The following is a 23,623-nucleotide window of genomic DNA, read 5'->3' as shown; positions in this document are numbered from 1 at the left end:
TCCGAGTTCCCAGATTCAACACTATTAGTACTACAGTCCAGTCTACCTGAATCTCTAAATCGTTGAGACCGAAGGCACCCCATCTCCATCACCGTTGATATTGAAGTCCCCCCATCCCATCACTATCACTTTTCCATCTCCAGGTCAACATGGCACGACACACATTCACGCGAGAGCAGATAGACCGCTATTTCGACCGAATATGCCTGGCCCCAAGCCAACGGATATACAACGTGGTCGAGCTGGCAGACTCGGACAAAGTGACGTTCCTCAACCTGCTTCAGAAACACCAGCTGTGTAAGATGCCGTGGGAGAACCTGTCGATGCACTATTCGTGGCACCGGGTCATCAACGTGCGGCCGGCGTACCTATTCAAGAAGATGGTGTACAGCGCCGGCGTGGGCGGCTACTGCATGGAGGCGAACTACTTGTTTCATCTGATCCTGCATAGTCTGGGCTTCGACGTCTTTATGGCCGGCAGCCGCATCTTCCGCACGAACACCAACTCCTACGGCGGCTGGACGCACGTCGTCAATCTCGTCACCATTGCCGGCGTCAAGTATTTGCTGGACGGGGGCATGGGTCCCAACGGGCCGAATTACCCGATGCCCTTGCACGACGGGAAGGTCGTGACCCAGGTCAGTGGCGACTCATCTTCTCTCCTCATATACTCATTTTCTCATATTCTCCTTTCTCATATCTTCTCCACTCGTATTTCCCAATTCTCTACAAACGAACCGCCTGTCTCACTCTCATGGTCCATGTAGATTGCGCCAGCCCAGATGCGCCTTGACTATGAAGGCATAGCGCAGAATCTCGACAAGTCGCAGAAGGTGTGGGTGTACAAGCACCGCTACGACGAGACCGCCGAGATGGTGCCTGTGTATTGCTTTCCCGACTTTGAGTTCCTGCCAGCCGACATTGAGGTAAGTCATCCACATGTATTGTTGAACAATCTGCCCCTCCCATCATAAGAAGACAAAGGGGGACGACGTGGTTGAAGAGGGCTGTAAGGCTGCAACGCTCCAACGCTCCAACGCTGTAAGGCTGCAAGGGAGACCATCGAGCCTGGACCAAAGATGAAAAATGGGAGGCCAAACGGTTAACATCTTTGATCCTCCAGTCCATGAATTTCGAGCCTATGCTCAACCCTAAAGCCGTGTTCGCGCGCAAGGTCATGGCCGTCCGATTCACGACGGACCGCGAAACAGACGACAGCAGTGACGGGCCAGGGTCGCCCAGCCAGGAGGCGCTGGAAGGCGAGATCGACGGCTCGCTGTCGCTCAACCACGACGTTCTCAAGTGGCGCCGCCACGGCAAGAAATTCCTCGAACTCACATTGGACACCGAGGCTGCCAGACTGCGCGCTCTCAAGAGATATTTTGGCATTACGCTGCAGGACGAAGACGTCGAGGCCATCCATGGCACGAGAGCTCAGGTTGGACCAGACACGGAGCTCAGTGGGCCTCCTTGAGGAGTTTGAGTTTCCTAATGTCAAGGGTATAGAATCCTAACGTCAAGTGTATAGACTCTAGAGAAGGAGTTGGAGTTGGATAGCAATACCGTGACGTTGGATAGCAACACCGTGACACTATTAAAGGTTGAAATGTTCCATGTTCTCTATCAAAGGGGTATAGGGGGAGCCCAGCTACCCTAAACCAACCTTTTGGCTAAAGAACAAGGCTGGGAATGCGCCCAAGTTTGACAGACACGGCTGTGGCGCGGGATTGGTAGTGCAACTCTACACTAGTATCTGTGAATTATCCTGTACGGTATTTTTAACTCCAAACCAAGTCAAGCCGTGACTCGGATATTCTGAGGCCCCAGTGGAGGCGTGCTCGAGGCGATGTGGCATTGATGCACTGCAGCTGGTCAGTCAAATGTTAAATCAAGTGCTAGCAAGTCTGGCCCGGGTGCGTACTCGATCTTGGGCCATAGGCCAAGGGATACTCAATGGCGCTGTGCAAGACTCCCTATTGCGGACAATGAATCAGTAAGGTATCCGAATCAACAAGGTATCCATCTCATGGACCGTTCGCAGCCCTGTTTCGCGGTTGCCAGCACCCACCCAGTTGTTCCATACGACCATGCTGCCTTCTTGACACGGTGGGATCAAGATATACTCGGGGCCAAAGAACCGGTCGTAGATTGGATTGAGCCAGGCGTGGATTTCCTCCTGGTCTTCCACCACCCGGGTTTCGCCGTCAGGGTCGGGGCTGTGCTTCAGATGCAGCCGGAGGACGATGTCGGGCATCAGCTGCAACCCCTTCGCCCCTGTGACGGGGTTGATCCACACCATGGGATATTTGTGAACCTTGTGGGATTCCCATGGAGGAAGTTGGTCAAGCGGGACGGTGTTTCCACCACTTCTTCCGGGGTTAACTCCCAATCCAGTGGACCGCTGCCCTCGAGTCCCTGACCAGGCAAACGGATGCGGCGCCGGCTCCCAAAAGCTGTTGTCCACCGTGGCTTTTTCTTCCGCGGTCAAGCAATCGTACAATTGAGAGCTGCTGATGAAGGCGGTGCTGCCGGGAGCACACTGGATGGTCCGGCCCGTGCCATCGTCGAATCGAACCGTCACGTCCGGTCCCTTGGGCGCCTTCACGCATCGGAAAGTCGTGACTCGTGACGGGTGGGATCCGTAGATGATGCCGTCGAAATGGAACGTGTTAAATCGTGTCTCGCCGTGGCCCAGTCGCTCCCGGGGCAAGGGGTCCGCGTGGAAATCGACGTGACTGACAGCGTCGAGCGTTACCTCTCGAAGACCATAGTGATCTGGACCCTGGTAGCCGTTGCCCACGAGAGTCACGCCTCCGAGGGAGTGCGGAATCACATGGAACGGCTTTTTCTACAGCACTCAGTCAGTCGACTGCCACATGAGATCCTCATTCATTTCACATACCCCCAGCTTGCCGAGTTCCTTTGTGGATTTGCCATACCCGAAGCCGTGCTGAGGGCTAGCATCTGGGTCAAACCGCTGCACAAAGCCAAACTGGTTCGCAGGGAGAAGATTCTCCTGGCCCTCGATGACAACGACACTGTGTGTATAGACTGCTTCTCTCAGTACCGCAAATGACTTGTCGTCTAGGTCATTCAGGTCTACCCCTGTAATTACGGCGCCGAACTTGGGCACGTCAGCAAAGTGTCAAGGGCTCAGACAAGGATTTGATTCTTGCATACATTGGTACTTTTGTCCGACCCATGCTCCAAAGGTCGGACAACAATATGGCGGCTTTCTGCGCGCGGCATCCTGACAGCAGGGATGGAGGAATGGAAAGAGCACGGAAAGAGTCACTTAACTCAACCCAACTCTGCAATAGATTTCTTGTTCTGCGACAGTAGTACTGTGTCCTGGATGCCAACTTATCAAGTCTTCGAGAATGAACTGCTGCCAGCACAGATGCTGGGCTGGCTGCCTTTCAAGATGAAATCGGAGATCGACGGGCAAGATATCTTGTCGAGCACCGATAACGCGATCGCCCCCCGGACGGTAAGTGTCTTCGAGGCTGTGATAGTAATCCGGGGGACGTGACTGGCAAGGATACTAGTGTTGTCCAGTGAAGATTGGTTGAACTCATTTTTGTTCTTCCCAATACGCCCAATACGCCCGATGCCGTCCGTTGTGCTAGGATCTAGGTTCATATCTTCCAATTAGTAGACGGAGTGATTTCTGCATGCCAAGATAGACAGCGAGAAGTTTGGTGATGTCTACTTTGTTGGCACCGAACTCGTGGAAGAGTGGCGTGGCTACATGGAGGGAGCATTGCGCAGCGGTAAGCTCGGTGGTGCACAGGCTTTGGCGGATTCACGCTCGGACGAGGGGTGACTGTAGGTCAACCATCAGGTACGTCGTATAGCGCTGGAAGAATGAAAGGCTGAGCTATGGGAATATATCTCCATGTTCTCGAGATTGAACCAGTCCCCTGGCCGAATGGCCTCTCAATCAACGGTCAGAAGCTGCTCATAGAAGCCGCCTATTTGACGGGCGCGGTCTACCAGATGGATTTCCAGGATCCAATGTAGCTTCTGCCCGTCCTTGCCCACACGCCTCATCGGCTCCTTGCTTCCCGGGGTGATGTAAAGAGAGACGGTGTCGTTAGCTATGCGTTCGTGGGGAAACAGGCCGACCAGGTGGCCTGCAATGGAACCGCCGAACTCCCAGCCAGCTTTCTGGGCGAGATCGCATGCAACGCCGTAAAGCTCTTCGCCTGTGATGTCGGGATGGTCCTGAAAGTGCGCTTTGACCTCCTTCCACAGAGGCTCTAATGCATCGTGCAGCTTGATCTTGATCGGGTCGTCTCCAAGCACATAGGTACGGCCAAAATCAGCCTCCCAGGCCTCGAAGACCGGGCCCAGATCGACGAATAGGATATCGTCGGGCTGAAGAACGCGGTCAGGAGGGTTTTCGCGGTAAGGGAACAGGGTGTTCGGTCCGCTTCTGATGACCCGCTTGTGCCAATGGGTTCGGATGTTGTGGCGTTTGGCACCAAGTTCGTGGATCTCTTTGCTTAATTGCGTCTCGCTGACGCCGGGGCGGATGAGGGTTTGTCCAATCTCCTCAAACAGCTTGGTAGCTTTGATTTCTGCATCCTTGAGGTAAGCAGCACGTGCCTGATCCGTTGTCTGTGCGGGCTCGGTTGCCATTGTCCAAGGCTTGCTATGAGAGGATGGTGCCGATATTCCAGAAATGCGGAGAAGGTGTGAGATGGCAGTCGTTTCTATCCCTACAGGAGAGCGAGCTCTTTTTATCCAACGAGTTGGCCGGATCTTGGCAGTCGAGTAGATCAGGGTTGACTTGCGTGAGACTGGGTGATAACTTCAAGATGGAGTAGAGGGGAGATGATGTTCGGACACCACTAGATAGACTGAGGGGTTGGCTCGTCGCCTTTGTCCGCATGGTGGTGTCATCTGGCGTCTGATATCGGGGGAACCTCTAGCCTCTATCCCAGGAAGGCAGACGGTCTGTGGGAGCATCAGCATGGGATGGGGCCAAGGGACTTCCCCGGCTTAGAGATTGGGGAATTGCAATCAGCTGTGCTTGACTCGTCAGCAACTTGAACTGGTGCCTGCGAATCACTAAGGTACCTAAGGTACCTTGCTGCTCTGTTGCTGCTTAAGCACGGCGAACACCAGCACAGGGCGGCGTCATCCTCGTTTCCGAAGCGGGCAAGTTCATCTTCAAGTTCAGTGCCATTGCCTCTTGGCATCAGCCAGTCAGAGACTCCGACCTCAGCTCTTCTACCAGAAATGTACCGGAACCACCACATCACGTCCGTGGTTAAGAGCCTGACATCCTGTTGATCCTACCAGGTCGAGAGGACTTGAAAGTGAAATCCATTAGCGCCCAAATATCGCGACCCCGACGGACTACTCCCTGATGAGGTCCTAGCCCTGATCGCGGTATTCACGTCCGTCGACTGTATTGCGGCTTTGAGCGACGTTCCAACATGAACCGAAAACAGAGACGAGCCAAAGACTTATCCACCCGACCTGGCGGAACATCCATCAAGACCGCAGATGATATCCCCTTGGCGAGACCCGACCCAAGCCAATCCAATCCTCGGAGAGGAAAGACGTTGCTCGAGATCGCAGCGGAGCGTCAGGCCCAACTAGATCCGCGCTACAGATACGACAAGGATGCTTTCCACCCCCAGAATGTTGTCCAAGTTAAGATCGGGGAGGACGGACGGGTTCTACACGATGATCCCAGCGCACCCTCGTCAGATGCAGCGGTGGAGACGCCGTGGCTCGACACGCTCCTTTTGGCCGTGTCCCTGTCGGCCATCCACTTCACGCTGGAGACTCTGACGGTGCATCAGTACGCCCAGGAGCTGCGTTTCCCGCCCATCATCCGCCGGACGCTGTTCGTGGCATTCCCTGTGCTCACGGCCATGATTGCCCTGTTCCACGGCCAGTTGCTGCCTGCTTCGGCGCAGAGGGTGCCAGAGCCACTGAGGCTTTGGACCCTGGCTCTACGCCAGCTGGCGTATGTGGTGGTCGCGAACGTCGCCGGCTGCTATTTAATCCAATTGACCAACGACAGAGGCTACTACGCTGTCATGAAGAACGCCCCCAGCATAGGTACAATTTGGGTCTGGACCGTCCTTGAGCTGGGGTTGCTCGGAGCGTTGGCTGGTGTGATCGGGCCGGGTATCTATGCTTGGTGGAACGGTTATGGGATTTTCTGAATACAGTCCTTCTGTCCAAGTCTGAAATAGGAAAAGTAATTATTATTGGAAATCATAAGAGGCCATTCTGAGGTAGGATCCGGAGAAGGTCGGTGATGCGACATTCGGAGTCGGACATGACGGAGAAGATGAGAAACCTTCCACCTTTACGGAGAAGTGAATTTTGTTTCATGTCCAACCGGACACTACGGCCCACGGGCCTGGTGCGTGCCTGAGTTCAGACTATTCGGGAACCTTGTGGGACAAGTTGTACGACGGACCAGACCTTCGATGCTCACCGTAATAGAAACCAATCTAGTCTGTGAGGGCTCTGTGCGACGTGCATGGCGCCATAGTGGACAACTCACTATTCAGTAGTGGCGCTTGAAAGTCGACGCCCTTTGACTGTGTGACTCCCACAACGGCCATCGGGCCGCAGACATACGCAGGAGCGGTACGTAACTCACCAGAGGTGGAGCACGCCGGAGAAAAGCGACCTGTTCTTGGTCTGGACAAAGACATTGGCAAGTTGTCGGGTTAAGGGGGGCATGTGTCCAAATTGGAGGCTTCGAGAAGGGATCAAGGTGGATATTCTCGAGTAATCATCGAGTAACACCGGTATAGCGACGGGAACGAAGTATCCAACGGATGAGGTGTTCCGCAACACGTTGGGAAATTTTTTACCAAGGGCGCGAATCGCATGGGGAAAGTCATGGCGATATTTTGAGTCACAATAATATCACCCTGCCGGCCTGCGGAGAGAGTCTGGATTATTGGTGGGTTTTGGCCTGAGCATCTGACAGCCAAGGGCACCACGACTCGAGGGTTGTAGTAGTACTCCGTAGCCGTAGACCTGATGGTCATGTTGAAGACAAGCGAAAAGCCGACTCAGACTTGTCGTCCCCCAGGAAAACATGATCTCCGCGGACACACCGACGCTTCGATCGACATTGAAAGGTCCTGCAAGGCATCAGATGATGTGCGATGATGCAAGGGAGTGAAATCTCTGCCGTAGAAGCCGACAAGGGCTTTGCGGGGTGCAGAAGTGGCTGTGGCGCCGCTGCTTCATTGGGCAACCGACCACCACAAGGCCAGAAGTTCATCGATCGAGCCAGAGTGCGTTACGGAACAAACTGCCAGGACAAAGACGGACACTTGGTCCCTGCAACCCTCGTACAACGACTGTCGAGCCCAAGTCAGCTGGTCCACTAGTCTTTTTCATCTCGATGATCTGAACCGCGGAGGGGGTGACTGGCGGCCCGTGTCCTCAGTCTCAGTTTGCGCTGGCTCTGAATTGGCATGACTACTCTGGTCTCCGATTCGAGTTCTCGTACTCGTACCAGCAGCATGTCTCGGATGGCAGACGGATATGTGTACTGTCCTCCGTATTTGCAGTCACCACACGCCACTTCTGTTGCTGTGGTTGTCGGAACCGTGATTCCCTTTCTAACGTATATTTCGTGATGTCAGCCAAATGTTTCGCCATCCGGAGTTCCAGTGTTGTCTTGGGCTGGACTGGCTGCGGTGCATTCATCTGGTATCCGTAGGTGGTAGTGTGTATGGTGTTTCGTACAGCAAATCCCCAGCGCTAGCCCATCTCTGCAGGTGTGTCAGTTGCAAGCGGAAGTCTGCTGAGGTCAAATGGAATCGCGTCCTGCTAGCGGCTAGCCGCAGTGGCTTTGCCTTGATCGAGTTTCCATTATTCACACCGTGCATGTTTGGAGCATCACGCCAGAATCCCCAAAACATACAAAGCAGCCATAACGGCCCATATGAAGATTTTTTTCCCTCGCTGTTCTCCATAGAATTCTTTGTCCCCCTCCTCCATTTCGAAGTGCTGCGGAAGCACCAAACCCAGTGGGAACTGCGCCGGACGAAGGAAACGGTATTTCTGTCAGCGTCCAGTTAGCACTCCAGAGTCCAACCGAAGCCGACGTCACCACCTGCGGGAATCAGTACTATACTCACAGGCAAGCCTTACGCAGCGCACCTGCACCTGTGCGAGGACCGCGGGCTTGGGGCTATTCCAACCGGGGAGGGAATAGGCGAGTGATTAACGGGCGCTTTGGCGCGGTGCTGAGTTGGGCACCTGGTCTTGTGGTTGGGCGCGGAAGACGACCTGAGGAACCCCACCACCCCAGCACTCGAGGCCCCTGAGCCTGCGCCGTCCAGCTGTCAGCAAGCTTACGCCTGCGGTTTCGGCTGCTCCTTCGCCTAAGGCCTAAGGAGCCTAACCTAAACCTAACCAAATTCTGCGCCTGCCGCCGACGCCCCCGCGCGTCACTCTTCCCTCCCACTTTTTCTCGGCGATCGACATCATGCCTTCGAGAAGTCATCTCCAAGTTCACCACGGTACCTCTTATTCCTCCAGACTCGGACAGCCTCCCGTCACCGTTATCGACGTAGTCAGTGCTCTGCAGCGGAAACTGACTGCCAACCATCCTGACTCTCCCACCATCGTCTCGACGAGACGCCCTTCCTTCTACATGGACAGTTTACTCCACCCCAAGAAGGACAAGAAACGTGACGATGCCAAAGATGGTGACTCCCATGGCCAAAAGCGGAAGTCGCTCACAATGCGCCACTCCAACAAGTCCAAGGACCGCAACCTGGGTCACTCTCCCCGTGTAACGCCTGCTAGGCCCGGTCGGTTTGAAATGATCATCGAGTCTCCTCCTTTGGTATTGTATGGCAACACAGGCAATTCCACCGGCGCCTTGCTTTCAGGCCGCCTCAAATTAGTGGTGGATGATCCGACCGGTGAGCTGCGGCTCGAAGACTTCACTATGGTGTTGAAGGCTACCGTGCAGACAAAGAAGCCGGTCGGCAAGGATTGCAGAGACTGTATCGAAAAAACAGAGGTGCTGAAGACATGGACATTCCTCTCCGAGCCCAAGACCTTCCACACAGGCCAGGACAACCAGTTCCCTTATTCTTTCCTCTTACCCGGTCATCTCCCTGCCAGCATACAGTCGCAACTGGCCTCGATACAGTACTCTCTTCTTGCAACTGGAGTCACCTCTCAGGGCGAGAAGATCGTCTTCACCCATCCTTTAACGGTTCAGAGAGCCATTCAACCTGGGCCAGACAAGTCAAGCATCCGCATCTTTCCCCCCACTAACCTGACCGGGCGAGTTCAATTGCCGCCTGTCGTTTACCCCATCGGCACTTTCCCTGTGACCATGTCTTTGAGCGGTGTGGTGGAGAAAAAGGGCGAAAGCCAGACTCGATGGCGATTGAGGAAGCTGTCGTGGCGGATCGAAGAACACAGCAAGGTCACCTCGACCCCTTGCCCCAAGCACGCTCACAAGGTGGCGGACGGAAAGTCGATCCAGCATTCCGAGACTAGAGTACTCGGCAATGACGAGCTCAAGAGCGGCTGGAAGACCGACTTCGACACCGCTGGTGGAGAAATTCAGCTGGAATTTGAAGCCTCTTTGGCAACCAAATCCAGCCACAAAGCAACATGCGATGTCGAATCTCCTGCCGGGATCGAAGTCAAGCACAACCTCGTACTCGAACTCATTGTCGCGGAGGAATTCTGCCCCAACAAGAACACCCAGTTGATCACTCCTACCGGTGCTGCACGTGTCCTAAGAATGCAGTTTGCATTGGTCGTCACAGAACGTGCTGGCATGGGGATCAGTTGGGACGAAGAAATGCCCCCTATGTACGAAGACGTGCCAGCATCCCCGCCCGGCTACGGGAGTTCCGACAAGAATGACGGCGCCTGGGGCGGTGCTATCATGGAGGATTATCATGGCCCAGAGCTCGAATATGAGGCCCTTGATGACATGGGTACCCGGCCCGGAAGCCTCGCCGTGCGCAGTCGACCACAGAGCAGGAACGACAACCCCGGCGAAGGACCTTCAACAAGACCAGGTCCAGTGAGTAGACATCTTGCAGGATTCACCCCTGACGAATTGGATGCCGAACCTCCTCAGTATGCGTTGCGCGGGACAGAAGAGTCCTCAGCTAGCAGCCAAGATGACCCTGTGGAGGACTATGAGGAGGGTGTCGCTGCCACGACCCGGCACTAATCCCACCTCGCGATTATCGATCCAACAGAAGACCGCACGATGTAACGACAAGTTTTACTTCTATTGACTCTTGAGCATATTTACGAACAAGCCGAATGGCTTTCCGGAGTTTTATGTGGGCGGACTCCTCACCTTCCGATATGATACCCTTCATTGTACCAGCGAGTTGATTTAACGCCAGTGTGCGCTTCGAACTGTTATTGCATTGATGGATGGGCTGGTACAGGCCTGGTGAATTGCTTGGGGTTATTTCTCCCCCAGCTATCAGTTTGTCGTCAAAGGGCTGAATCGTGCAACCGGTTAACAGGGCATTTATAGCCAGGCTCAGGCCGAAACAGAGCAAGATACTGTACACACAGTACAGTATGATTTTCCGTGCTCCCCATGCGAGAAGTAATCAGGTTGAGCTGTAGAGACAAGGCTCCCTTGATTCGTATAAATGAATGATAGAAAATTAGTCTTTAATTGCCATTGAACCCTAAATTGCTCATGGGACAGTATATGAAGACGGGGATATTGCTATGGGATCCTATATGAAGACGAGGAAGACCATAACCGCAACTAATTACCGAGTTGCAACAGTGAGCACTTTGTAGCTTTCCAGTGTCGGATGCGGATTAACAATCATTCTTCCGTTGCATCGTCCATTCAGTACTCCAATTAGCCTGAGGCTCTAACGCTAGTACGTGTCGCTATACAGAGTATATTCACACACACACACACATGGCATGGGATGTAACGGGCTAGTTGGCAACGTTCTTAGCCCAGCAACATTTCCAGTTCCTCGACACGACGCTTCCTTCTCTCCTCTTCGGTGCCGCCGGCGCCGGATTGGCCTACACCAAGGGAGCCAGCCACGGCCATTTTCCTCTCCTGCACGCGGAGCATCCTTCCTTCAATGCTGTCCTTGGTGACGAAGCGAACGACTTCAACATCCTGCGTCTGTCCCATTCTATGTACCCGGTCAATGGCTTGTGCCTCGACGGCAAAACTCCACCACGGATCCATCATGTAGCAATGGTTGGCCGCTGTCAAGTTCAAGCCTACGCCGCCGGCACGGAGCGACAAGAGTAGGATGCGAGGCGCCTTAGGGTCTGACGCATTGTCTGCGTTGAATGCTCGGATGACCTGGGCACGAACCTTTTGGGACATGGTCCCGTCAAAGCGAAGATGCTGAAACCCGTGTTTCGAGAGCTGCGGCGCGATCAGGTCCAGGAAAGCGGTGAACTGGGAAAATACCACCGACTTGGCCCCCCTCGGCAGTGCAGAGAGGTGCTTCAGCAATGCCGCGATCTTTGCCGAGGTAGAAGCTGTTGGAGAGTAAGGGTGAATCCGCCGAAGAGAAATTTTGGGAGGTTTGGAAGCCGCTCCATCGGCCGAGTACATGTCTCCCTCGGTGTCGAACGAGGCGGATGGACTGTTATGTTTGACCACTTCGAACACGTCTCTAGGGTTGATGGTCTCGCGGCACGAGAAGCAGCGAGGGACCTCGCCCTTGTCCGTCTGATGTGAAATGAGCCTTTCCAGACAATCTTTGCATGCACTGTGCCAGCAGGTGGTAACGGCAGGGTTCAGCATCGGCTCTTCGTAGCACAAAGGACACTCGCCCCCAGACTCATCCTGGATTTGACGAAGCGCATGCGTGGTGAATGTCGTGATCGGGTCTTTCTCTGCCGCCTGGTCTTTCCCGGCCAGGTTGGTGTCTTGGGTGAAACGGTCGATGAGGTCTTGGAGGTCCATGTCATCGGCGAACCCGTTGGCGTCGGCTGCAGCTGCAACCGCGGCATCTTCTTCGTCTGCTACCAGGTCTTTGTTGCGGGTCAGAACTGGGTGGCAGCATGATTGCCGGAGCCGTAAAATCTGGGCAAAAATCGTAGTATACGACTTCAACAATGTCCCTGCTTGGACGGATTCGTTGAAGGCTCGTTTGGCTCGAGTGAAAATCAGGTCGTATACCTCCCGTTCGGTTTTCGAAAGCTCAACTTCCTCTACGACTATAGATTTGGGAGGTAGTGGGACGAGCGCTTCGCCCTCTGGAGTCTTCATATCTTTCGTGCGCCGAAGAACCAGTGGTTCCAACACCGTTTGTACGACATTCAGTGCCCGCGCTATTTCCTTGGATTCGAAAGGCACTGTAATGAAAGTCTTCCAGTAGGAGAAATTGCTCCAAGGTTCGACCTTGAGGAAGCGGACCAGGCTGAACAAGTCTTCCAATCGATTGACGATGGGTGTCCCCGTCAAGACCCATCGGTGTTTGGCTTTGAGTTCGTAACATGCCTTTGATGTTTTGGCTTGTCGGTTTTTGATCGTATGGGCTTCGTCAAGTATCACCCGGTGAAACTCCACGGAGAAAAGTCCGCCGTTGGATCCACGATCCCCTCCTGCGGCCGTGACCTGTCCAAACTCCGATAGAACCGTGCCATAACTCGTGATGATGACATTCGGAGCCGAGGCGGCATTTGCGGCAGAGCACAGAACTTGCAAATTTGCCGTCTTCTCACTGCCATAGTAAACCATGGTTCGAAGAGTCCCGGGGTTGGAGCACTTGACCGCCTCACTCTCCCACTGGGCAAGCAATGACATGGGAGCCACTACCAACGTTGTGCATGGTGCTGGCTCAACGGACGTCGAGGACTGTGGCAAACGAGGTAGGTGATTGACGGATGCGACAGGCTTGCCTGCCGCTTGAAGATCAATATCTGAGCGATTGGAATGGATGAGACTGTAGATCTCGATTGTCTTTCCCAACCCCATTTCATCGGCCAAGATGCCACCAAGACAATTCTGTTCCTGCACTGGAAATTCAAGGCCGATCTCTCCGGAATAGAGGTTGACGTAAAACTTGTCTTGACCTTCCACAGTGGGGAGAGATACATCATTTGCATCCTTGGTGGGCCAGACATACTCTTCCCAGAGAGGATGCATAGACTGCTGTTTGCTGGACGTTTCATCTCTCTCCTTTGCAAGCATCCAATGCAGTGCCTGTTTCTGGTACTTCCGCAAGTCAAGGGCAAACGTTGACACAGGTTCGGCTTCCGGAGTATCGAAGTCGAAAGATCGTGCTTTTTGGTACAATGCATCTAACTGATCTTCCTCCAGTTCCTCTCCTTCTTCCTCCTCTTCGGAATTCGGAGTGGACACGCCCGACTTTCCTTTCGAATCCTTTTCCTTGTCGTACTGTTCGGCCATCTCTGCCGCCCTCAGCAAGCCTTGTTTCTTGTGTTTGGCCGTGGTTTCGTTTGTCGAAGTGGGATTGAGGTTGACTTCTTCAAAGAGTTTGATGAGAGCAACCTGTCGAAGACGAAGATCTTTTTCTTCGCTGTTCTCCTTCTCCTCGAAGAATCCAGTAGCTCTATTATCGTCCTTTGATTTTACGAAAGCACTGGCTTCAAAGGCCGTCTTGAGGAAATAGGCACGGACTTGTAGGTATACCGTGTCGTTCACCCGGACGCGGTCAGGTGCGTACACGCAAGTGCCCTCGAAACGGCAAATCTTCTGGTCCACCAACGACGACACCCAGGCTGCTGTTTCTTCAGGGAGGCGACCTAGTTCCTCGCCTCTGGAATTTGTAAACCGCGTTATCACATCGGCCTTCTGGTTCCGTCCGACTATTGGCACGAGCTTCCCACCTCTCCCAAGTTTGGTTCTCGGGGCAATCTTTGATCTTTCTATCCGGACGGCCTCGCCGTGAGCCAGTAGATTGGCACCGCTTTTGGTCATCCAGGCCGCGACGCCGAATGAGCCGACATAGCGTTCGTTTGGCATCGAATGCACCCGCGCCCTCGTTGGAACCGTGCCTGCATCATTCCGCTGTTCAGGAGCAATGGACGCACTGCTGCTCCCCTCGGAGGTGGCGAGCCATTTATCTACACCCTTTGAAGGCGGTGGTCGTTGTGCAGACGACGCAGCACTGGCAGACTTTTTCCAGGACCCATCAAAGTATATATTGATGGCCCGTTCAATATCCCCGTGCGCCGCGGCCTGGATTTGGTTCACGACATCTTGACCGACATCTTCACCGATAACGGTTCGAAAGGTATCCGCATCGAAGGCTGGAGAGGGTAACGGTTGAATATCATGCACTTCCGTCTGGCTGGACCTTTGTTCTCTTGTAGACGAGGTGGCGGAGGCTGGTCTGCTGGTCGCAGTCACAGAAGATGTCGATACTTGAGGGTCGGCGACGTCTTCAGGATCGTCGACGAAGAAGCGTCGTTTCTTCCTGGGCCGGACATCAATGTCCATGGAGGATGGTGTTCGTCTCTGGCCTATTGCGGGTTGGCAATGCAGCGAGATACAGAATCTTGCCATTAATTAGTAGACGACGCGCCACGCGTGGGCGCGGCGCGGTCTAACGCGGAGCATTCGGACTAGAAGCCACAATTCACACCTGCGAGTACATACTCCGTATGGAGGCTACAAGGTCCCCGACGCCTCGCCTTCGCATTCGTCCTCTTTCAACTTGCCTCACTCCACACGCCTGAGATCTCTAACCTCCCCGCGGCTGCCCCAAGATCCGCCTCGCAGACTATGAAGATTCATCCTACTCTGCCACACGTCAGCCACCCTTCCATCCCCCCCACTAGCTCATCTAAAGCCGTATGGCCAGAGAGATAAGAGGTAGGATAGAACAACTGAGCATTTGACATCTCCGTCTGCGCCCTGCCAGCGGTGTCTGCCAAACCAACCTTGCCGTGGTTGGCGATGTGCGATCTTTCCTTGGTCAAAAGTCGGGCCTAAAGCCCCTGAGCCCCCTAATCAGGCCCCAAGGGAGGTCTACTGGCAGCCATGTTGCACTGGCGGAACAGACGGACCTCGTGGTCAGCAAAAGCGCCGACGATCGAGTGCATGACGCCGTGGTTGTTGAAGAGGACTAAGTCACCCTCTTCCCAATCATGCGGGTAGATGAACTGGGGGCTGATTGCCGGGCGTTGCATGCGATACAAGGTCTGCCTGACCTCGGCCAGGTCGTCAATCACGCTGCCATCCTGGAGATGGATCCTCCTGGCTGGCGTCGGGTAGACCATCATGGCCAGCTGACCCGTCACCGGGTTTTTCCACACCATGGGGTACCTTTTGATCTTGTGTGGCTCGACGGGCGGCAGCTGGTCGTCTGCAAGTTCCAGGCCGTCGCAGTACAACCCGAGCCCGTTGGACCTCGATCTTGCATTGGCCATCCAGATGTAAGGATGAGCGGCGTACTCGACCTGGCTCGTGCGGGCGAACTCCTTATCTTTCTCCGAGAGCAAGTCATACATTTGATATCCACTGAAGAACGCCGTGGTGCCCAAGGGGACCTCCATCTCATCGCCGGTCCCGTCGTCATACGTGCAGAGCTGACGTCTACCCGTGGGGACTCGAATCGCCAACAGGGATGTCACCAACGGCGGGTCCAAGTCGTACATGGCCGAATCAATGTGCCATCGGTAGAAATGCGTCTTGTGGAAATCGTCCGCCTCGGGAACAGGGTGTTTGTGGAAGACTCGGTGGTGTGGGTGCTTCAACTTGAGGTTCGTCAATCCTTCGTACGATTCGATCTGCCCGTGTCCGATCACTTGGACCTGCGGTTGGTGTGGGATGGTGGTGAGGTCTTTGTGAAGCACGCTCCGCTTGTCGATCGTCTTTCCATGGCTGTACACGTCGGCGTCCGGGTCGAAGCGTCGTGTCAGTTCGCATTGCGCCCTCGGCGAGAGGCGGTGTTGGTTCTTGATCACCAGTACGTTGTGTTTATACAATGCGACCCTCAAGAGTTCGAAGTCATTGTCTGTTGGTTGGTTCTCCTTCTCAGAATAAAGTACTTTGTTCCAATCTCAAATTCCGCCCTGACTCGAGTTCTTACTTACCACTGAGGTTTTCAATGTCCAGTCCGCTGATCTCGGCGCCGAAGTTGATGGACGATGTCTCAAACGGTTTCGGAAGCGGTCTGGTACATGGCGTCGTGGTGACAGTCATGGTGGAGGCCATGGTAGAAGTTATGATTGAACGGGAAAGATTTGAATCTTCGGTCGTTACAAGTCTAGAAACCACTATGTGATTGATTCTTATATATATATATATATATATACCTCTCTCTCTCTATACATGCATGGGAAGATCCTAGTACCTTGGACATTGTAACCAAATACGGTGGATGCGGGTGACTTTTCCAATCTCGCCCGCTTCGCTTCGATTGCACCTCCTTCTATCCTCAGCCTCTCAGGGGCCAGGCTGGCGTCGAGTGGAGCGGAGCGGGCGAGATTCGTGTATTCACCCGCACATGGTCACAGATACTCTCCATGGTGATTGGTACTCATTAACACATCCCATCCCATCTCATGCATCGGCTATCGCCGAATTCATGCGGTGCGGGTGAGTTGACCTGGACTCATCCACCTTTTGTCTCTGCAGGAGGCTCAGCCAGCAGAACGAAGTCGGTGCTCTCGCTAAATGTGTTCATCTATAACAATGGGCTGTTGTCCACGAACACGGGGCGATGGACAGTCCCTCATCGAACATCCCACGTCGTTCTAAATACATACTACATAATAGTATCAGTATACGATTGACTTGACAGAGCCCTGTGAGTTGTCGAAAGACGACACGACGAGACGAGGAGCCTCCCCCAGCATTACGCGCCTCAGAAAAGAAAACGGAACGGAAACGAAAAAGATAGCTCTGATAGTGGCAGGACTGCGACTGTGCCGTCAAGATGCCCGGACTCACCCTTGTTCCTACCCACGACCACGGCCACGACCACGGCCACGACCACGGCCACGGCCACGGTCTGTCCTTTGAGCCCTTGGCCGACAACGTCCGGCAGTCTTCACGGATCGGGGCCGAAGTGCATCTCCCGGCGTCGATGCCCTTGTTGGACGTGTCGCAGCTCACCGAGGCCGACAAGGACGTGCTGCGTCAAGCCCTCTTCGAGAACCAGGTCGTGGTCATCCGGAACCAAAGGGGCATCGACCCTACTCTTCTCCCGCAACTGGCCAAAGTCTTCGATTCCACCGCGTCGGATGTTCACTCGGCCGGGCCCAAGGCGGTCAGTGACCCCAAGAATATCTTGTCCGCCTACAAGGCTGGCCGGATCCCTCGCGCTCCGCAGGTCGGCATTATCGGCAGTGGCAGGTTCAAGGATTATGAAGGCATCGCCGACCTGGAAGTGGTGCATTTGGTAAGAAAGGAAAAGAAACAAGAGGCAAAACCCAGAACCCCAACCCCCCAAACCCAAAAGCAAAGACAAAAGAGATACAGAAAAGATCAAAGACAAGAAAGAGAAAATGCCGTGTTCCCTATCTTTGCACTCCTGTTGTAAAAAGACCCTGGCTAACAAACTCCATCTGAAGGATCATACCCTCTTCCACGAAACTCCGCTCTCCCAGCACGAGCTTGATCAGGGCTACACCCGTCCTTACCGCTGGCACATGGACACGCCATTTTACGAACGCCTCCCTGGAGAAGTGACCATTCTCCACGCAGTCCAAGTGCCCGAGTTGGCCAAACAGAAGTTGAAGTTCCCCAATGGTCCCGACAAGGAGATAGCTGCGGGAGCAACTGCATGTTCGTATTGGTTTTCTTTTTCTGTCTCTGTCTCTGTCTCTGTCTATCATAGATTGAGGTTACTCTCTGTACTCGGGGTTTTTGTTTTTGTTTTTCCGTCCATCACAGATTGAGGTCACTCCCCATGCTGGAGCTTTTGTTTTTGTTCTATGTTTTGGCCCTGAACTGACCTTGTTCTATGTTTTTCGCTGAACTAACCTTATACCTTGTTTGCATCTAGTCTTCTCAGGAGCCCGGGCTTTCGAGCTTCTCGACGACGACGAAAAGGAATTCGCGCTCAACACCACGGTGACGTATGCGCCACAAGCTTACGAATATATTCGACAATGTCGGGCCACCGAAGACGGTCTGACGATCCCAACCGTGGGAAGAGAGACTCCAGTCGATGAAGTGTCGGAATGGTCGTGGGACAAGGTGGCTGAGCATCCTGTGAGTGACACATACACACACATACACATACACATACACACATGCACACACCACACACACACACACAGAGAGAGAGAGAGAGAGAGAGAGAGAGAGAGAGAAATCAGTCTTGTCAAAAGTTGATATGTTCCTTCTCTATCAAAGGGGTATGGGGAGTCCAGACCATCCAGGCGTGCCTACCAGTCTTCTGGTTCAAGGGCTTGCAAGGCTGGGAATACCCCTTGAAGTTACAGCAGTGCCTAAGTTTAAGATTGACAAAACTAACTCAACCTTTCTCCTCTAGATGGTCTGGCGCAACCCTCTCGATCCCCGCCCTTTTCTCCAAGTCCACGGCTGCTGCGTCTACAAACTCTGCACGCGCGACCCGGCCAGCGGGCAAGTGCGGGTGGTCGACGACGTAGCGCAGGTGCGCAAGATCGTCTACGGCTTCCAGAGGAGGATCTGGGCGGCGGAAAACATCTACGCCCACGACTGGAAGGAAGGCGACTTGGTCATCTTCCATAATAGGGGGGTCATGCACAGCATCACGGGCCAGTTGGCCCAGTATCAGTACGGAGAACATCAGCGGAGATTGCTGTGGCAGTGCACCATGACCAGTGGCAAAGCTCCCGAAGCGTATAGGAAATATGCTGGGGTCAACGAGACGGGGTTTGCGAAGATCTGAGGTCGGAGCATGAGTCTGAGTCTGAGTCTGCAGTGTTGAGCTGAGCTGAGATGCCTCCCAAGCCCTGAATTGTCTCATGGTTGTCAAACTGTCCCTTACTTATCAAACTGTCTCTTGGTCATCAAACTGTCTCTTGGTTATCAAACTGTCTCTTGGTCATCAAACTGTCTCTTGGTTGTCAAATTGTCTCTTGCTTATCAAGGGTGGTTGGCAGATTTGAAAAGAGATAGTAGTTCGTAACTAGGGAATAAGAACTAGGGAATACTGTCAAAGGTTGAAATGTTCCATGTTCTCTATCAAAGGGTCGCAGGGGAGCGCATGTATATGGTATAGTATGCCCAAACCAGCCTTCTGGTTAAAGGGCAAGGCTGGGAATGCCTAAGTTTGACAAATAGGAGTTAGGAGTTAGGAAATCGAAAACGAAAATAGTCGAAATCCCAACTTATATATTAGACGTATTTAAATCCAACGGCGTCGTACTGCTGACAAACACCTCAGTGAACCAGGCTTCAAAGTCATCATCCGTAAACATGCCCGCGAGATCTTCGGATCCAAAGGGCTCCATTGGTTGCTGCTCTTCAGGGACCAGAATCGGCACATCCCTGTTCCTGTCCTCGTTCCTGTGTCGCTGCTGCGGCGGTGGATTGGCCCCCTCCAGCTCTAGGCCTGGCGATGAAGAAGAGTACTCAGTGACGAATCGGGATACAATGTCTTTGAAGTTGACCTTATTGTTTTTGTTGTCTGTTTGGTGGGCTGGAGAAGACCACTGTTCCGATGAGAAATCTACCCCGTCGTGGTGGTGGTGGTCGTCATCAATCTCAGGGAGGATGGCTTTGATGAGTAGGATCCCCCGTCGCGCGAGAATGTCATGCTTTCGATCGGCTAGGCGATTGCGAGCGGCTTGGATCCGGTCTCGGTAATGACTCGACAGCGTTTGTGCATCACTACCCTCAATACGAACTTGCCCTGCTATTGTGGCTGGACTAGAACGGTCATTTGGAGAACTTGAAGTGTTCTTGATCTCAAAGCATAGGATCACCGCGGCCGTGATACAAAAGGCAGTGTGGGTCCACAAAGAGAGCTCGCCTGCTTGTACAATGTTTTCGTGTTCTCGCAAGATCGTCAATGCCGCCGACACACATGTCCGTCGAGTGTGGGCGAAGACAGACGACTGGAATGATCGGAAGATGAAGGGCCGGTGAATCATAATGATCTGCAATGGTGTTAATATATCTCGTCAGTACGGATCCATGTTTGCGGCCTCCACATCAAACCCAAAACATCCATGGGCCATATAACTTGAAGGGAATAAACCATCATCAAGGAGGCTCACGTCACCTTTTCTGCCGCAGTAATTGCTAAGCTCTGTCGTGCGATCCCAAGCCAGGGCAACCAGCCTTCCTGTTCTTGATCCTTTCTTAAAAGAAACGTCGGAATGTTATGTACGAGCTGACGCATCTTCTGATCCATGTGCAGGACATGCTTATATTGCTCATGGACCGGTTTGCGATTGGTCAGTGGTCCTAGCCCATCGGCCAGTTCTGGCATCAGTCGGGCGATGGTGGCAAGAACTCTAGTGTACGTGCTGATGCTCGGGACCGAGTCTGGTAATGCCACAAGATGGTCATCATCCGCATTCATGGGTAGCTCGGTCAAGTATTGAGCAGGCTTGATGCCGTACGAGTCGGTGAAGGGGATGGCGAAATGGTCTTGCACTACCATTTGGCACCACACCCTTTTTCCAACCTCCTTCTGAACCATCTCGCTTTGCATGTCGTTGTGGTGCTGCTGGTCAGTAGGTGAAGCAACAATGGCCTTGTCAATTTTATGCAAGCCCAAAGATTCAGCCATCTTGATTGCCGCGGCCAATAGGCACGCGTTGAGTTGACTGAACCCCAGATTGTGAGCAACCTCGGTCGAAATCACAATCGCTTGGATCGAGTATAATGAGACATGCTGGAGAAAATGACTCGAGTACAAGATATCGAGCATTGATGTGAACAGATCCAGTGCCACCCGGACATCTGGACACGGATAATACTCACTTTGGAATTTGGGGCTGTTTTGTAAACAATAGATGGCAACACTGAGGACAGAGCAGTATAATGCCATCCACTGCGGACGCGGGTATTTTCCCGTGGCCCGGAAGGTTTCGCATTGCGCCAGGAAGGTAGGACGGTGTAGACAGTTATGGTGCCAGGCTATATGCTCCATATGGAATGACACCAGCCTTGTCGCGACCGCGGGGATGGGTAGGTTGACTGAGCTGACCATCTGCGACCCCACAAAGTCGTCTGCCTGGCTATGCGACGACGACTGCTCATCAGACGAGTTCCAATGGTATTGACAGGCACAATGATGGTGCGGATAGCAGCTTCCTGAGCTTCGACCCCATGCCAAATGCTCAATTGCGGTCAAGATGGAAATGTCCTCTGCATCAGGAGCCTGGACTTGGGCACTTGGGCTAGTCGGCGGATCAAACGGTTCATCGGCTCGATAGACCGACGGAAGGTGTGCCCGGATTGAGGACAAGCGAGTGGTTAGAGAAGTGATTCTTTCAGTCAGTCTCTGGGCAATCCTCGACTCGGCAGGACTCGAAGTCTCCAGGTCCTGCTTAAGCGAGATCAGAAAGTCGATTTCGTCTGCATGTTGATTGAAAGGTCGACGAAGGTGAACGATTTCCCTGCTGCAGTGCAGATTGAGACGTTGACACCTCGAGCAGGGTATCTGTTTATCACATTTCCTTTTCTTTTGGGTGCATTCTATTCTAATCAGTACCGGCTTGCCGTCAATCGTATTATCAATATGACGGACCGCGACAGGCGAGAGGTTGGCGCTGAGAAACACGACGCCGCATATGCGATTGATCCTCTGACGACTTGACACTGATCCCAGTCTCGGGTTCAAGGGTTTGCTTGGAGTATGGAGGAATCTATCGACTCTTGTGAGCGGGGTGAAGCAGGTATTCACGTATGTAAAGGCACAAGAGTGTTGGACGGTGGTACTCCGTACATAGAATTCAATGTCCCGTGACCTTCGGCATTCTTGCTTTCCCTGGAAGCTGCGGCTTACCTCGTCATACTCCGCGGTAGTACCGGTCGCGTTGGCACGTGACCGCAATTAAAGTGATTTTTCGAGCTTCTCCAAGTATTTACCCAGTGTATTGCCTACATGCATGATACACCATGATGCATATCTAACGTCACCCCAAACATTGCGCCTCGAGGAGATAGACTGGAAATAGAGCTTCCGCGGTCCCGATGATTCTGCCATTGCTCCTTGGATCCAGACCCCATTGTTCAACGTCACCCCCTGTTTTCACCGTCTATCTGATAGCAATGTTCGAATCTCCAATTACAATCCTCGCTTGACATAGTAGGGAAAGTCAGGAGCACCGGAACATAGAAGCGAATTGCCAGCATGTCGAACGTCAGGGTGGCGTTGTTCCACCACCATCACCATCACCTTCACCTTCACCATGGACCATTCTTGTCCAGAACAACGGCGGAAGTTCGAAGATCGCTATCGGGACAGCAGCGTGGCTTCTCTTCAACCCGGAGAGCTGCACTGTCTCTTGACCAAGATTCACCAGATGTGAAGAAGGCATACGTCTATTGCACAAACCTAGTCCGGTAGGCCTATCTGGTTCAGAAGCTTCTCCACCCCGGCCCCAAGGTTCTAAACTATTTGAGAGCCTGGTCCTGCTTCTGCTTCCGAGTCTGAGTCTGGCACTGACAGTCTTGCAGGAACTATGATTCTCCCTCCTACACACTGGCGCATTTCATCCGGCCTCATATGCTCCCGGCGTATTTCGCCACCCGCGCCTTCAACATCGAACTGGCACGGATTCCGGACGTCGTGTCCATGTCGCAGATAGGTGCCATGAGGATGCAGTTCTGGCGGGACACGATCGACAAGACGTTCAAACTCGCGCCTCCATCTGAACCCGTGGCCATTCTCCTCGCCTCGTACCTGTATCAAAATCAAGGCATGAAGCTGAACAAGACTTGGTTTCAGCGCATCATCACCGCCCGAGACCGCAAGTTGACCCATCCTGGGTTCACCAATGTGGCCGAGCTGGAGTCTTATGCCGAATCGACATATTCCGCCCTTCTGTACCTCACCCTCTCCGCATTTCCTCTGCAATCCCTCACGATGGATCACCTGGCTTCTCATGTCGGGAAGGCGGCAGGTATCGTAGCTGTGCTCCGTGGAGTTCCATTACTCGCGTTCCCGCTCCCACCCAACCAACACTCTAATAATCCTGCTGGGAAGGGCCTGCCCGCGACGCGGGAAAAGCAAGGGGTGATTACGCTACCTCTGGATGTGATGTCCCAATGTGGTGTGCAAGAGGAAGACGTGTTTCGAAATGGACCGAGCGCGGTGGGCCTTCGTGATGCGGTCTTTGCTGTCGCCACTCGGGCCTCTGACCACCTCATCACAGCGAGGACGATGCTGAAGAACATTCAAGACAACCAAGATCCCGGACATGAGTACGAGCACATGAATGATGAAGGCCATGAATACAGCAAAACATCTGCCGAGAAGGGGAACGATGAACTCGACAAAGGCTTCGGCATAGTGATGGGCCCGGCGGTCAGCACGCAGCTCTGGCTCAACCGGCTGCAGAAAGTCGACTTCGACATCTTCGACGAAAGTCTTCGGAGAGTCGATTGGAAGTTGCCCTTTGCAGCATGGTTGCACAACAAGAGGAGGCAGCTGTGAAGATTTTGCATCTCGGCTTGGCCCGAAGCGTCGCGTGCGACATTCCTCTCGACGCGGCGTGG

At 53.5% G+C, this 23,623-nt stretch overlaps 10 protein-coding genes across 10 annotated transcripts; 5 read left to right on the top strand and 5 right to left on the bottom strand.

The window, feature by feature from the left end:
• Positions 1-149: 149 nt before the first annotated feature.
• Positions 150-1,474, top strand: A1O3_04887 (uncharacterized protein; the record flags this gene model as incomplete). Its single annotated transcript, XM_007735015.1, has 3 exons — positions 150-638; positions 768-926; positions 1,124-1,474. The coding sequence occupies 3 exons, from the start codon at positions 150-152 to the stop codon at positions 1,472-1,474; spliced, it is 999 nt and encodes a 332-aa protein (XP_007733205.1).
• Positions 1,475-1,990: 516 nt separating this feature from the next.
• On the bottom strand, positions 1,991-3,249 carry A1O3_04886 (uncharacterized protein; the record flags this gene model as incomplete). The annotated part of the gene is made up of 3 exons (XM_007735014.1): positions 1,991-2,848; positions 2,903-3,124; positions 3,181-3,249. The coding sequence occupies 3 exons, from the start codon at positions 3,247-3,249 to the stop codon at positions 1,991-1,993; spliced, it is 1,149 nt and encodes a 382-aa protein (XP_007733204.1).
• Positions 3,250-3,939: 690 nt separating this feature from the next.
• Positions 3,940-4,644, bottom strand: A1O3_04885 (uncharacterized protein; the record flags this gene model as incomplete). Its single annotated transcript, XM_007735013.1, has 1 exon — positions 3,940-4,644. One exon carries the CDS (start codon positions 4,642-4,644, stop codon positions 3,940-3,942), a length of 705 nt encoding a protein of 234 aa, XP_007733203.1.
• Positions 4,645-5,447: 803 nt separating this feature from the next.
• On the top strand, positions 5,448-6,188 carry A1O3_04884 (uncharacterized protein; the record flags this gene model as incomplete). Its single annotated transcript, XM_007735012.1, has 1 exon — positions 5,448-6,188. The coding sequence occupies one exon, from the start codon at positions 5,448-5,450 to the stop codon at positions 6,186-6,188; it is 741 nt and encodes a 246-aa protein (XP_007733202.1).
• A 2,297-nt stretch (positions 6,189-8,485) lies between these two features.
• Positions 8,486-10,207, top strand: A1O3_04883 (uncharacterized protein; the record flags this gene model as incomplete). Its single annotated transcript, XM_007735011.1, has 1 exon — positions 8,486-10,207. The coding sequence occupies one exon, from the start codon at positions 8,486-8,488 to the stop codon at positions 10,205-10,207; it is 1,722 nt and encodes a 573-aa protein (XP_007733201.1).
• Positions 10,208-10,966: 759 nt separating this feature from the next.
• On the bottom strand, positions 10,967-14,449 carry A1O3_04882 (uncharacterized protein; the record flags this gene model as incomplete). Its single annotated transcript, XM_007735010.1, has 1 exon — positions 10,967-14,449. One exon carries the CDS (start codon positions 14,447-14,449, stop codon positions 10,967-10,969), a length of 3,483 nt encoding a protein of 1,160 aa, XP_007733200.1.
• Positions 14,450-14,958: 509 nt separating this feature from the next.
• A1O3_04881 (uncharacterized protein) lies at positions 14,959-16,156 on the bottom strand (the record flags this gene model as incomplete). The annotated part of the gene is made up of 2 exons (XM_007735009.1): positions 14,959-15,968; positions 16,048-16,156. 2 exons carry the CDS (start codon positions 16,154-16,156, stop codon positions 14,959-14,961), a joined length of 1,119 nt encoding a protein of 372 aa, XP_007733199.1.
• Positions 16,157-16,892: 736 nt separating this feature from the next.
• Positions 16,893-18,836, top strand: A1O3_04880 (uncharacterized protein; the record flags this gene model as incomplete). Its single annotated transcript, XM_007735008.1, has 4 exons — positions 16,893-17,357; positions 17,530-17,743; positions 17,964-18,172; positions 18,456-18,836. The coding sequence occupies 4 exons, from the start codon at positions 16,893-16,895 to the stop codon at positions 18,834-18,836; spliced, it is 1,269 nt and encodes a 422-aa protein (XP_007733198.1).
• Positions 18,837-19,278: 442 nt separating this feature from the next.
• On the bottom strand, positions 19,279-20,687 carry A1O3_04879 (uncharacterized protein; the record flags this gene model as incomplete). Its single annotated transcript, XM_007735007.1, has 2 exons — positions 19,279-20,049; positions 20,175-20,687. The coding sequence occupies 2 exons, from the start codon at positions 20,685-20,687 to the stop codon at positions 19,279-19,281; spliced, it is 1,284 nt and encodes a 427-aa protein (XP_007733197.1).
• A 1,627-nt stretch (positions 20,688-22,314) lies between these two features.
• On the top strand, positions 22,315-23,561 carry A1O3_04878 (uncharacterized protein; the record flags this gene model as incomplete). Its single annotated transcript, XM_007735006.1, has 2 exons — positions 22,315-22,430; positions 22,583-23,561. The coding sequence occupies 2 exons, from the start codon at positions 22,315-22,317 to the stop codon at positions 23,559-23,561; spliced, it is 1,095 nt and encodes a 364-aa protein (XP_007733196.1).
• Between the last annotated feature and the right edge of the window lie 62 nt (positions 23,562-23,623).

This window comes from Capronia epimyces (genome assembly GCF_000585565.1).
Source record: "Capronia epimyces CBS 606.96 chromosome Unknown aczIQ-supercont1.4, whole genome shotgun sequence".
NCBI lineage: Eukaryota > Fungi > Ascomycota > Eurotiomycetes > Chaetothyriales > Herpotrichiellaceae > Capronia > Capronia epimyces.
Note: the sequence above shows the minus strand (reverse complement) of the source record. Positions and strands in the feature narration are given on the sequence as shown.